The sequence below is a fragment of the Cannabis sativa genome, chromosome 5 (genome assembly GCF_029168945.1).
Source record: "Cannabis sativa cultivar Pink pepper isolate KNU-18-1 chromosome 5, ASM2916894v1, whole genome shotgun sequence".
In the NCBI taxonomy this organism is placed as follows: Eukaryota; Viridiplantae; Streptophyta; class Magnoliopsida; order Rosales; family Cannabaceae; genus Cannabis; species Cannabis sativa.
This window is the reverse complement of record NC_083605.1, coordinates 64223875-64239582: the sequence shown is the minus strand read 5'-3', so window position 1 is coordinate 64239582 and position 15708 is coordinate 64223875. Positions and strand designations below refer to the sequence as shown.

At 30.4% G+C, this 15708-nt stretch overlaps 1 protein-coding gene across 1 annotated transcript; it reads right to left on the bottom strand.

Moving 5' to 3' along the window:
• Window positions 1-2475: 2475 nt before the first annotated feature.
• LOC115717843 (uncharacterized) lies at window positions 2476-3222 on the bottom strand. The gene has a single exon (XM_030646814.2). The coding sequence runs from the start codon at window positions 3220-3222 to the stop codon at window positions 2476-2478; it is 747 nt and encodes a 248-aa protein (XP_030502674.2).
• Between the last annotated feature and the right edge of the window lie 12486 nt (window positions 3223-15708).

Below are 15708 nucleotides of genomic sequence, written 5' to 3'. Positions count from 1 at the left end.
CGGTCAAATCCCTTCCATCCGCGCGCGCAAGGGTATGCATTGCATACCTTTGTGCACTAATTTTGTTTTTATCATATCTTTTGATTCAATAATCGTTTTTCATTGAAACAAAATTCAAATTTCGGCAAAATTTTGTGTTGAATCTAAATTTTCAATTAAAAAATCTAATTATTAGAATAAAATTTATTTTTATTAATTTTAAATTAATTAAAATTAGTTTTAGATGTTAGTAGGCTTTAAATTTTGAATAAACTTGAAATTTTAAAATTGGTTAGAGATTTGAGTTTAAGTTAGAATTTAGGATATTTAGGAGATTTGTTAGGTTTTTAAAATTTTTTCAAATATTCTCTAACAACCTAAATTTTAAATTATACTTAAGATATATTTTAAATTTTAAAATAAAGATATCTTAGCCTACTTTCCAGATAATCTGTTACTTGTTTTGGTTTGTATTATTTAATTATTTATTTAAAAAAAATTACAAACCTATTATTTATTTGATCTAAATTGCTACGATTAACTTGTTCATAGACCCAACGATCTGATTTTAATCATAGTTCAATTGTCAATAGATCTTATAAATAATTTGTAACAGGTAAATTTTGCAATTTCTTTCATCTGTGTAAACCTAGTAACATGATAGGGCCCATCCAAATCATTTGACCTGTGTGAGCCTATATGTTTGCTTTTGGGCTTAGATGCATATAGGAAGCCCATTTAAGTTTTATTAATTAAATGGACTAGGTTGCTAAAATAAATTTCACTTAGGTAATAACAATTATTTATTTAATGGTTAAATTCTTCTCCTTTGGGCCTTGTGTGAGAGTTAAGCGGCCTTTGCAGTGGGTACGATATACTTAACCCAGCCCTCCCTCACATGAACCACCCCAATTGTGAAGACTCATTTACCTTATTTAAATAATTGTATTAGGTTAATTATATTAGTCTAACTTAATTAAAATTTAATTAGCAACATAATCAACTTTAAAATATATGAAATTTATTTTTTATTGAATATTTTAAAGTTAATTCTAGAAAAACACTTAGTTAATGAGATATATTTTAGATAGTTATATCTAGTAACTAGTTATATTTTTAAATATTTAATTAGAAAAATATTTTAAGTTGAAAATTAATTAGTTTTGGACCAACTTAAATTAGAATATTTTTCCTAGTATTAAATTAGAATTAATAATTAAGTTTTTTTTACTTGATTATTTAATTCTTGTATTTAATACATTTAATTAAATTGAAAATTGAATATTTATGTTGATTTCATTCTTGATACTTAAATATTATTATTTTCAGAACATTTAATTAAATAGAAAATTATTTTAAGTTGGAATTTTAATATCAGAACAACTTAAATTTGAATAATTTTCAAAATATATTTTATATTTTATTTTATTAATCATTTTATATAAATTTGAAATGGCATTTTTTTAGATGCAGAAATTTTGAGTTTTTTTTTTAAAAAAATAGATTAAAGTTGAAAATTAATTATTTTTTAATTAATTTTAGACCAACTTAAATCAATAAATTTTTCATTAATGATTAATTAAAATAAATGAACTAAAAACACTTAGCAATTAGTTTTTTCTAGTTATATTTAATTAAATAGAAAATTAATATTTAAGTTGATTTTAATCATGATACTTAAATATTTGATAATTTTCTTAATATTTAATTAAATAGGAAAATTTATTTTTAAGTAATTTTGGACCAACATAAATTAGAATAATTTTTCAAGATTTATTTTATTTTATTTTACAGCATTTTCAAAAATTGTATTTATTTTAAATACATTAATTTTCGAATTATGCAATATATATTAAAAAATTAAATTTGAGTTGAAATTAATTTTTTTATTAATTTTGGATCAACTTAAATTGACTAATTTTCGAAATATTTATTGGAAATTATTATTAAGTTCGAAAATAATTTAATTTATTTTTAAATCAATCTAAGTATAATGTTATAAATATTAAATTAAAATTTATATTTAGAATTTTATTCTAAATTGGAAATTTTAATTAATTAAATATATATTTGAAAATAAATAGATTAAAATAAATATAGTAGAAGAAAAGACACTCTAAATAATGAGGTTTATTACTAGGATATTCGATCTCCATTGTTGGTTCTACATAGTTCTTGTTTTAGTGAGTAATCCTCCCTAATGGAAGAACGTTCATTAGCAATTTGACGCCGTAGAATCTCGAAAGATAAGTATTATTTGTTAGTATTTTGTTTTTAGTATGGATCACCCTAATGGTGGCGACTATTAGTAAGACTTTTTTTTCTATGAATAAGAATCATTGCATTGCTCAACCAAAACTTTACAGTTTACATCAACTTTCCTCAATCCACTTTTCTCATGTCACTTAGTGCTCTACACTAACTACTTACATTTAGAATTAATCTCAACAACTCAGCATTACAATGCTACAGTCGGTATTTACAAATCTATTACAATTAACTTCCTAACAACCATTGTTTATCCTCTTCAGTGAGCTTGGTTGACACCCCCAAAATCATGAGTTTACATTCCTGTTGTATCTGTTGTATGATGACCTTTGTATGCCACATTTTGTGATGCCAAAACACATCATTTCTGGCTTTCCAAATGTGATATACCAGCCCAGCAAGAATTGTTCTCAAAATGCTCCTCCTAGCAGTCGGTACTGCTTTGTTTTTGCTGATATTATTTGCTAGCTGCTGCATATTAGTTGTTGTCGATCTCCATTGCAGCCAAGAATGAATCCCCTTTAAGCACTTTCGGCTATACTCACACTCAAAGAATAAGTGATTACTTGATTCTTCTTCTTGTCCACAAAGTATGCATGTCAAATCAATGGTTGTGTTGTATTTACCTATCCTCTCTTTGGTGTTTAGCCTTCCCCAGAAGACAAGCCATAGAATAAACTTGTGCTTGGGAATGATTAACCTATCCCAAACATTCTTGGACCAAGAGAGCCTTTCCCTGTTATCAAAAAGAAGCTGATAGGTATGTTGAATTTTATGTCTCTGCTGCACAAAACCAGTAGAATCTGTTCTTTGTTTCAGCTTATTCTTCACACGTACAATTTTTCTCCATGACCAGCAACAATTGGAAGGTGGTTTATAATCCCACCAACTACCATCTTTCAAATACACATTATGAATCCATTTGATAAATAAATAATCTTTCTTACTTTCAATGTCCCAAACATACCTTCCCATGGCTGCTATATTCCAATTTCTGATGTTTCTAAATCTGAGACCTCCTGCAGTTTTTGTTTGACAAATATTGTCCTAAGCAACCAATCCTGAGCTCTCTTGTGTGCCTTTCCATAAAAAAGATCTGCAAATAGCTTCAATATCTTTCAGCAACTTCTTTGGTAAGATAGAAATTTGAGCCCAATAAGTATGGATGGCCAAAAGTACAGAATTTATCAACGTTGTTCTCCCCATGTATGACAAGTTCCTAGAACTCCACATTCTTATTCTTCCTGTCATTTTTTCTAGAAGCTCTTGGCATTCCACTCTAGATAGTCTTTTAGAACAAATAGGAATCCCCAAATATCTAAATGGCAATGTGCTTCTAGAGAATTTTGATGCTTCTAAATCCTATGTACCTCCAACTCTGGCATCCTTGAACAATACACTGAAGTCTTCTGAACATTAGGCTCGAAACCAGATGTTGAAGAGAAAAGCTTCACACCTTTGAGCATGAGCATTGCTGAAATAAAGTCACCATTACAAAACACCAACAGGTCATCTGCAAAACAAAGATGATTCAGTTTGAGGGATGTACACCTATCATGGAATTTGAATCCTGGCCATTCCCCAATCTTCATAAATATTCGAGACAAATATTCCTTGCTAAGAACAAAAAGAAGAGGGGACATGGGGTCTTCTTGCCTTAACCCTCTATTTTCTTCAAAAAATCCACACATGGAGCCATTAAGGAGAAGAGAAAACTCTGGAGTCCTAATACAATTCATAATTAGCTGTATAAACTGCAAAGGAAACTCAAAAGCAGTTAACATCTCCTCCAAGAAATCCCAATCAATTGTGTCATATGCCTTCCTTAGGTCAATCTTGATCATACAACTAGGCTTACAGTTTTTCCTTCCATATAATCTTACCAAGTCTTGGCAAACCAAGATATTATGTGCTATATACCTCCCATGAACAATGCCACCTTGATTTTCTGCAATAAGATCAGGAAGGATTTTCCTAAGTCTATTGCAAATCACCTTGGTAGCTATCTTATATAATACATTGCAACAAGAGATAGGTTTGAAGTCAACTACACTTTTAGGACAAACTGATTTGGGAATGAGTGTGATGGTAGTGGAATTTATTTCCTTAAGAATCTTCCCCGAATTCAAAAATGATAACACAACTTACTCAATGTCTTTACCAACAGTTTGCAAAACAATCCTGGTAAAAGGCACTATCAAAGCCATCCGGGCCAGGAGCCTTGTTTCCAGGGATAGAGAAGACAGCTTCTTTCACTTCTTTAGCAGAGTAAGGAGGAGAGAGAATTTCCTTTGTATTTCATTTAGTTTGGGGCCCAAATTATCAATCGACTGGTGAACATGTCTCCTGTTAGGCAATGCAGTCCCTAACAATCCCATATAATAGTCTAAGAAAGCTTTTTGAACTCCCTCTGGATTGTCTCTCCAAATCCCAGCTTCATCTTCAATGGAGAATATTTTATTTTGAATTCTTCTAGCTTTCAATGAAGCATGAAAAATTGCTGAGTTCTCATCTCCATATTTAGCCCAATTAAGCTTAGCCTTCTGTGTGATAAAGAGAGAAAAAGCTTTATGTACCTCTGTGTAATGCTGATGTGCTCTATGTTCCTCCTCTATCAACTCCATGTTCATAGGGTCTTTGCTCAATCTTGTTTGTATATGTGCAAGGGCTGAACTGGTTATCATATCTTCATTGTGAATTTCCGAGAACCCCTCTCTATTTAATTTCTTTAAAACATCCTTCAGTCTCCTCAACTTAATGACCACTTGATACATTTTCGACCCCAGGATTCCAGGACTTCAAGAATCTGCCACCAGCTTTTCGAATTGAGGAGCTAACTTCCACATATTAAAATACCTGAACGACTTCTTCCCTGTGTTGCTTTCCTTGTAAATAGATACCAGAATGGGAGAGTGATCAAATGACATTTCAAGAAAAAAAAACTGCTTCTGAGCTTGAGAAGAAATTCATTCAACAAGGATTGATCATAGGACTATTAGTAAGACTTACAAAATTATGAAACAATGGTAGAAGCTCATAAGATAAAATGGCCTTGACTCTCGCCTAAATGGGACAACGTTGGATTCTCATCTTGATCGAACAAAAGGTTGCTAGAATGTTTATCATTTTAGATGAGCTGACAACTCTATTCAATGGATGGTATCTTTGAATCTCGCCTAAACGGGACACTGATATCAGTTTGTTGAAAACCTTAGAAATTATTTAGGATTGTATGTTTTAGTATTTTCACTTGTCATTCCTACTTGCTAAGTGCTAATAATTTCTGAATGTGATTTTGTGTTAAACCTTACTTGATTTACATTTATTTTATTTGTAGTATCCAACATGATAATGACCAACCCCATGGTGTCACTGTTGACTGATAATAAGCTGAATGGATTTAACTTTACCAAATGGAGAGAGAACATTCACATTGCTCTCATTGGTGAAAATGCCCTGTTTGTGTTAACTGAAGAGGCTCCTTAGCAGCCGGGTGAGAATGCAACCAAGTCAGTAAAAGAAAAGTTCGAGCGTTGGCAGAATGCCAACAACAAAGCTTGATACTTTATGTTGTCCAGTATGGTTGACACCTTGAAAACAAGGTTTGCAAACACTGTCACGACTGTAGATATCATGAACAAGTTGACTGAACTATTCGGGATGGAATCAATTCAAGCTCGCTTTGATGCGACAAAGAATTTCATCAATGCACGGATGAGACCTCATCAGAGCGTGCGTTATTACCTTCTCCAGATGACGAGTTACTTTCAAGAATCTGAGAATCATGGAGCTGTTATGGATCAGACAACTCAAGTGAGTCTGATCTTGAATAGTTTGACTCCAGCCTTTCTACCTTTTACTTCAAATTATGTCATGAAAAGGTTGAAGCTTGACTTTCACGAGTTAATCAACAACCTTTAGACATTTGAAAATTTGATTGGAGGACCATAGAAAGGAGGATCTAAAGCTCTTAGTTCTAGCAATGCTAATGGGGTGGCTAAGGCTGCTGCAAACATCTGTGAAAACAGTTAAAAAGAAAAAGGATGCTAATCCCGGAGATAAGCCTAAAGGAAAATGCTTCTATTGCAATGAAAAGGGCCACTGGAAACCCCAATGCCCTAAGTTTCTAGCAAAGAAACAAGGTATTTCTTTCTATGCTATAAACTCATGTGTTTTAGAGAATTATTATCCCCTTGGGTTTTTAATTCTGGACCTACAAACCATGTTTGTTTTTCTTCTTATTTCAGCTCCAGCTGCTTGAACTTGGATTGCTATCGTAGCAAGTTGAGTCGGATGGTTGGACAGATGGGTGGAGATAGTCCAAGATTGAAGATGAAGCTCGAAATCTTCTTTATTATAATTTTTGAATAAATTGTTTTAATTCCTGAACAATTTAATTTCAATTATTGGTTTGGGATTCTTATTCCCTATTTTTCATATTATTGCAGACAATTTGTTTTATTTTGGAGAATTTTATAATAAACTTTTCTCTTTTGGAAATGAATTACATTTATGAATTGAGCTTCATTTACTTTATCTTGTGTATGCCAGTACAATTTATATTTATATGTTTATAAATTTTGTATGTGTTAGTGTTTTATTACTGACACAAAATCTATGGTATATTTATCTCTGCAAAAAGATAATACCATATAAACACTTTAGAATTTCAATTCTATGTTTATGAATAATTGTTAATTCTGAAACAATTATTAAGATTTTGTTTAATAAAAATATCTTTTGATCTGATAGGGGTGGAAGAAGTTAAGAATAATATATACAATTCAACGATCTTTTATATCTTTTGAACTCTGGATTATAACTCCACATGATCTCTATGACACTTAGGGGTGGATTAAGCTATTGACATATGTATTTCATTTTGAACTCTAGACTATACTTAATACACCATAGTATCTCTATGGCACACATATTTCAATTAAAAACATGGATGTAATATAATGAACAAAGTTAGCAAATTATTAGAGCATGTTGTTGATCTTAATTTTTGTTCCGATTAATATTTACTGTTGTAATAGAAATTGATAGCAATAAAAGTTGTTGGACATAATATCACGGTACCTTATTTAAGTGGGAGAATTTTTTAAAATTCTAAGCTCATCTTTATTTGGATGGCACTTGTGATAGGAACTTTTAACTAAGAAAGTAAATCTAACCATTCATATGGATAGAAATAACTTATCAGAATTTTGAGAATAAGATAGTAGAATTTTGCATAGTCTATTCGAATGATTTAGGCAAAATTCCTAATCCTCATGAAATGTTTTATGGTATTTCTAAAGATTACTTAATCTTAAGCAAGTATTTTACATTAATGTTAATACTAGATTGCTATGTTGGTGACTTAGTGGAGAACGAACTTATAGTTTCAGACTAAGATAAGATGTCACAGCAAGATGACTGTGAAAAACAATAGTAAGAGGTTAAATATACTTCTATGTATGAATTTAACCAGACTCCTACTGTTGAGTGCGAGCCATCTAAGATGTAATCAAACAAGGAACATAAGGAGACAGTCAAGGAAATTTATGAAAGTGACCTATATGATAGATGATAAGGGTATATATATTAAAATCCCTGTATCTACACCAACTCATAACCAATTTGAGATGGTGGTTACTCTGGGGGTGGAGGAATTATTCTAGTAGGATATAAAAATCCATCAATAATAATTTAAGCTCCATCAGTGAAGATACATAACTTTGAAATTTCAAAAATACTAGAAAGTTATTCAACTGAAAAAAATTCTACACTGTGTTATCTCTATTCCAATTTTTGTATAGAATGAGAGATATGTCTTCTGTTTATTCAGATGCACTTAATAAGCAGTAAAGAATTAAGTATCCCTAGATGAGTAATCCATATAGTAAATAATGTTGCATAATGTTTTATTAACACAAAGGAAGTAATGGTGGAGAAAGCAGTAGCTTACCACAGACTTATAGTTCCAGTAATTTGGGTTGAGTCAAATATACTACCCTTGATCTGGATATCAAGACAATTGATTGATTGAAATGCACTACTTGTTTTATGTTAGTGCAAGTGGGAGTTTGTTGGGATTTTATGCCCTAAATAAAACTCATTTCAATCTAATCTGATTTGTTATCAATAAAAGATTAGAAGTCATTTATGTTTACATGTAGTTTTCATGTTTAAGGTTTAATATATACAAAATCTGTTAAGTCGAGAACACATAGTTATTCACAATTATAGTGATGTCAACACAGTGGAATGTGATTGTGATTATATGCTTCAAAAGACAATGTCCCTGATTCATCAGTGCACTGGATTTACGCTGATGAGATAATCAGCGGTAAAGTATACTTACACCTTGAATAAGTGTTATGTTCTTTCCAGAACATTGGCAAAGTATGCTAGTTTTGGAAGTATGGAGTATACATTGGACTGGGACAGATATTAATCTTGGTAAAGATATTATAATCTTACTGTTGTATCTTTCTAAGTCAATATCACTGGTTGATCTTAGATCAAAAGATCTTAATCCTGACATGCTTAGGTTCAATCTCAGGAGTTATATTCATATTCTTTGATTTGTTAGTTAAGCCTACTTTTTGGTCAAGGTGATACTTACATTTTGGGAACATGATAGTACAATTGAGTGGGAGCGCTAAACATAGATATGGAATCTATAACTTCTATCTGGACATAGAAGCGAAACGATGATTTCCTTCGAGCTTGGCTTAATAGAGATAAATGGAAGAGCTCTTGTTTCAGTGATTATATTATCTCACTGAAACATCATTTATAGGAAGCTAAGTGTTTTAAGGATAAAATACATTGAGGGGTGAAATGGTAAATTTATCCCTACTCGGTGTAAATCATCTATAGAGGATCTTTGATTATTGAGATTAGAACGATTGTTAAATGTTTATAGCGTATCTATATCGTTGAACATATAGAGCGTTCTATATGACTGAGAGTGCAATTCCAAGTTCTATGGTGGATCCAATAAGGAATTAATAAATATTTTAAATGGAAATTTTATTTGATAAGTAATTTTAATTATTAAATAAATAGTTTTGGCATTTAAGTTGTTAGAATTGGAAAAATAGTATTTTTGAGAAAATAAGGAAGGATTGTTGTAAAATGGAAAAAATTCCAAAGTGGAGGCCCACATCCTATGGCCGGCCACTAGGGAAGGATTTTCCATTTAATTTCTTCAATATTTTAATGCCTAATTAATTCTAACCTAAACTAAGGTGATTGCCTATAAATAGATAGTGATGGCTCACACTAAAAGATGATGAAAATTCACCTTCAGTGAAATTTTCTTGAGCCTTCTCTTCTATTATTTTTGAACCAAACCTTCGCTTCCTCTCTTCATATTATTCATACCTTGAGTGATAGAATAAGTGCCCACACACATCAAGTGGTAACTCAATCATAGTGTGTAAGGTTGTGAAGAATCTAAAATTAAGAGAATGACATTCGGGCTCAGATCATGGTGATACCCTGCTACAGACGGGATACAAGGGTTAGAGATCTAAGTGGAAGGAGCCATTAATATTCCACTGCACCCACTGTAAGGTTTCTGAAACTTTATGTGTTTATTTACATTGTTTTAGAAATTCATATTTAGGATGTTAAATAACATACATGGTAGTAAATCTAGATCCTGGTAAAACATATTCCAGCCAGTATGTCGTACCCACTACTAATGGCCCCCTAACTCTCACACAAGGCCCAAAGGAGAGGAATTTAACCTTTCATTAAATAATTTTTAGTCATTGAATAAGCCCAATACTACTTGGGCATAAATAAAACTATCAATGGTTATATTTTATTCAGGCAAGCTCGAAGGAAATCATCATTTCACTTCTATGTCCAGATAGAAGTTATAGATTCTATATCTATCATTAGCGCTCCCACTCAATTGTACTATCATGTTCCCAAAATGTACGTATCACCCAGACCAAAAAGTAGGCTTAACTAACAAATAAAAGAACACAAATAACACCCGTGCAATGCAGCCTCCTACGCAGGCGGACAAGGCTGCTAGCAGCCTCCTGCGCGCACGGATGAGGCTGCACGCAGCCTATGTGTGCCCTGGAAGGGTGTTTTGCACCCAAATCCAATATTTTTGGGATTTTTTAAATTTTTTCGAATTTTCTCAATTTCAAACCCTAAATTTCAATATAAAAATTATTTTTAATATATTTAAACTTAAATATCAATTTTAAATTAATAATATTTAATTTTTTATAGATTATTATTAATTCTTTGATATTTTGAGGTTTAAATTTAAAAATTGATTATTTTATTTTTTAAATTATGGGTCAGATTTAAAACTTTGCTAATTTCTTTAATATTTATATATTATTTATTTATAAGATGAGATATTTTAATATTAGACATATTTTAAATGAAAAGATATATTTATCCTTTTAATTTGAAATATTATATTAAAATTATCGTATAAGATAAATTAAATAATTAATAAATTTAAAATTAACATAGATATTTTTATAGATATTCTAACCATAATATTTTCAAATTTAAAAATTGGTTATTTTGTTATACATTTAATTGTTTATAAATTATAAGTTAGAAAAATGATATTTTTTTTATCATTTTACTTATTAGATATTTATAAATAGTATTCTAAAATGTTTAAATAACCTAGATATTTTGTGAAAATTTGTAAAACGCTTAATTTGAGATATTTTGATATATAATTAGGATAATTATTTATTTATTATTTTATTCTTAAAATAATAATTGCCTAACCATATTTTTTTAAAAATTAGTTTATTTTATTATTTTAATTTTATTAAATTATAAGATTAGAAAATGATATTGAAAATATCTATTTAGTTATTTTGAAATCATTTATCTTATAAGATATTTAATTTAATTTGATAAAATAATTCAAATAAACCTAGATATTTTAAGTTAGTTTCATTTTTGAATTTTAAATTTAGAAAAGATATTTTAGATTGTTTATAACCCTAAATTTTCAAAATTTAGTTGGTTAGTTAAATAATAATTTAATTATATTAATATCTTATTTCACATTTATTACATGGATATTGTGTTTGTTGTATTTAATTCTTTATTCAAATTTTTTTTTTCACAAACCTATTATTTATTTGATCTATATTGCTATGATTAACTTCTTGACAGATCCAATGATCTGATTTTAATCATAGTCCAATTGTCAATAGATCTTATAAATAATTTGTAACCGGTAAATTTTATAATTTCTTTCATTTATGTAAACCTAGTAGTAACATGATAGGGCCCAGCCAAATCAACTTGACTTGTGTGAGCCTATATGTTTGCATTTGGACTTAGATGCATATAGGAAGTCCATTTATTTCTAGATACTTAAATAGACTAGGTTGCCAAAATAAAATAGGGAAATTTACATAGTATACTAATTTTTGCTATTTTTTTACAAAAATACTGCCAGGCGGTATTTTTTAATTTTTACTGTGTTGTTTTATAACTTTCATACTGCAGTATACTGTGTTAAGTTTTTACTGGTGTTCTACTATGTTTTTTAGTTGTTCTACTGTTGTTTTTAGTTGTTCTGCTTTGTGTTTTACTAGTGTTTTATAAAGATACAGTATTTTTAAAAACTTTTCCGTGAGACAGTATTTTTGTAAAAATTAATCTAAATTCCAATATTTTTGTAAGTTTTCCATAAAATATCACCATTGACAGTTTTATTTAGGCCCAATTAATATTGGGCTTATTCAATGAATAACAATTATTTAAAGAAAGGTTAAATTCCTCTCCTTTGGGCCTTGTGTGAGAATTAGGGGGCCATTAGTAGTGGGTACGACATACTGAACCCAGCCCTCCCTCACATGAACAACCCTAATTGTGAAGGCCCATTTGCCTAATTTAAATAATTGTATTAGACTAATTATACTAGTTTAACCTAATTAAAATTGAATTAGCAACATAATTAATTTTAAAATAAATGAAATTAATTTTTCATTGAATTATTTTAAAATTAATTTAGATAAATACACTTAGTTTAATGAAGTATGCTAGATAGTGATTTCTAGTAACTAATTTATATTTTCTAATATTTAATTAAGTAGAAGAATATATTTAAGTTGAAATTTAATATTAATTAATTTTAGACCAACTTAAATTAGAATTTTTTTCTCAGAACTTAAGAATATAAATTAATAATTAAGTTGATTTTATTCAAGATACTTAATTATTTGTTTCTATTTCATGAAATTTAATTAAATTAGAAAATATTTTTAAGTTAAAAATTAATTTGTTAATTAATTTTGGACTAACTTAAATTAGAATATTTTTTTAGATATTAAATTATAATTAATAATTAAATTGATTTTATTCAAGATACTTAATTACTTTATTTTAAATGCAAATATTTCGAAATTTTTCAATTTTGAAAATTATGTTAAAGTTGAAAATTAATTTTAATTAATTTTAGATCAACTTAAATCAAGTAATTTTCATTAATGATCTTTTTTCTTGAATAAAAATCATAAGATTTATTAATTAATAAATTCGTTCAAAACAATAAAGCGCACTTCAGAGGAACAGTCCTCCAACTGAAGCACACGACCTGTAGAGAAACAAGAGTCTCTTGCTAAGCAATGAACCAACTTATTTACAGATTGTTTTACAAAACACAGATTGTTAAGACATAAAATACCGATGTGAAGACACAAAATACATTGAAGGGTAGAATGGTAAATTTTTCCCTATTCAGTGTAGATCATCTATAGAGGATCCTTGACTATTAGGATTGTAACAATGGATAATCATAACGTATTTATATCGTGGTACATATAGAGCATTCTATACAGCTGAGAGTGTATTCAATTCAAAGTTCTATAATGGTTCAATGAGGAATTAAAAAGTTAGGGAATTTACTTGGTAAATTCTAGATCTACTTATTGAAAGCTCAGTTATATAGGTCCCTGGTCCCCTCACTAGTTGAGATAATACTACTTGCTGACTGAGTCAATTGATTTTAATTAATCAATTATAATTCTAAAATTAGATTATGTCTTATTTATGAATTTTCACTAAGCAAGGGCTTAATTGTGAAGAAAAGAGGTTTTGGGGTCAATTTGTTAATTAAGAGACTTTGTATGGTCTAATTAATAAATTACATAAATAACAATTTTATTTAGTAATTAATTATAATTATTAAATAAATAATTTTGGCATTTATAAGGTTGAATTGGAAAATATGGTATTATTGAAAAGAAGAATAAGTTGTTGAAATAAAGTGGCAAAAATCTAACTAGAAAGAGGTCCCATTAAGTGTACGGCCAAGTGTAGATTTTTTCCCAATAATTTATTCTTTTTTAATCCATATAATTCAACCACTTTTTTATGCCCTCGTTGAAACACTACAAAAGGAACATGATGCTCTCATCTCATCCACTTTTGACTCTTTGTCAAATTAATGCCTTCAACAAAACTTGATGATAGAGAAAGTATTATCATGCTAGACTTTGGTCTCTATATGTATATGCTAAGAATTCTCTTTGCTTTTCCCACATCTTTTATCTCAAACTCATCATTATGTTTCCTTTTTAGCTTGTCAATGTCTGACTTTGCTTTACTAAAGATCAATATATCGTCAACATAGAGTAGTAAGTAGGTTTGATTATTAAAATACACACATGAGTCATGCTTATTTTTGGTGTATCCAACAATCTGCATATAGGTGTCAAACCTCAAGTTCCATTGCCTAGGTGCATGCTTGAGGCCATATAAACGCTTCTTGAGTAGGCATACCTCATATGAGTTCCAACTGTCAAAGCCCTTAGGCTATTGCATATAGATTTTGATCCTTTTCTAATTCCCCATGTAAGAAAGTTGTCCTTACATCAATCTGTTCAATCTCTAAGTCCATGCTTGCTGTCTTTGCCATCATGGCTCTAATTGAAGCTTGCTTGACCACTAGAGAGAAAATCTCATTCTTATTGATGCCTTCCTTCTAAGTCAACCCCTTGGCAACTAATCTTGCCTTGAATCTGGTAGGTTTTGAACATTCTTCATGCTTCAAAAGTATTTTACGTCCTACCATCTTGTAAAAGTGTGGTTTCTTCACAACAATCTAGGGTATATTCTTCCTAAGATACTGGAACTCTTCTTAGATGACATGCATCCATACTCCATCACCTTTACTTCTCATAGCTTCTTGAAAGCTAGTGAGTTTTGAACTATCAACCTCTTTTACAATCATAAGTGCATATGCAATAAATTCAGCACACCCAAAACAATTAGAGGCCTTTCTCTGTCTTCTCTCTTTATCTCTAGCTATCTGAGAGCTTCTAACTTCCTATTGATCTTCATTGTCTTCTCCCTCTATTACCTTAGTTCCAGCTGGAACAACATTAATTGGTGTCATAGGAGCAACCTGCTCCACCTCAATCTAGACATTCTCATCTCCAATAACTTCTCTATCTTTGGGAGTGCTCTTGGTTTTCATGGCCATTTTATCTTCCTTGAAAACAACATCTCTACTAATCAAGGACTTCTTGAATCCATATTCTAAGCACCACACTCTATATCCCTTAACTCGTTCAGGGTAACCTAGAAAGATGCATCTCAATGCTCTAGGCTACAACTTTTATCTTGTCTAACATGCACAAATGCAGTCATCCAAACACTTTCAAGTGATATAAGTTTCAGGATTTACTTGTCCATAACTCTTCTAGGGTTTTGAAGTTATTTGGCACAGATGGCGATCTATTGATTAGGTAACAGGTCGTGTTAAGAGTTTCTCCCCAAAAGGTTCCATCTAAACCAGCTCCTATTATCATGCACCTAACTCTCTCTATCAGTGTTCTATTCATCCTCTCATTAAGACCATTTTGCTGAGGGGTTTCGATCACAGTTCTATATCTCTTGATTCCCATTTTAGACACAATCCCTTGAACTCATTTGAGCAGTACTGAAGGCCATTGTTAGTCTTTAGTACCTTAAGTTTGTTCCCAGTCTTGTTTCCTAGCAGCCTCTTCCATGTATCAAAGGTTCATAGAGCCTCATTTTTGCTTTTCAACAAATAAAACCAGAATTTCTTGTTGTAATCATCAACTATACTCAAAAATTAGTGTGCTCCAACTTTGATTGGAATCCTAGATGGCCCCTAAAAGGTTGAATGGACATAAGCTAACCTTTCTGTTGTGGTGTGTTCTTCCTTGTTGAACTTTAATCTGCAAGCCTTCTCTAAAACACATTCATCACTTGATTCAAGTCTTTCTGTTAGCTTCTCTTTGAATAGTCCTTGTGTGTTCATTTCCTCAAGTCCCTTCTGACTTACATGCCCAAATTTGAGGTGCCATAGGCTTGCTTCACTGTGTTTAGTTGAGTTAATAATAGGTGTTGCACTACATGTATATTGTCATTCCATCCAGGATATACAATCGATTACTCAACTTTTCTCCCATCACAATTTAAGTGCCTTATGAA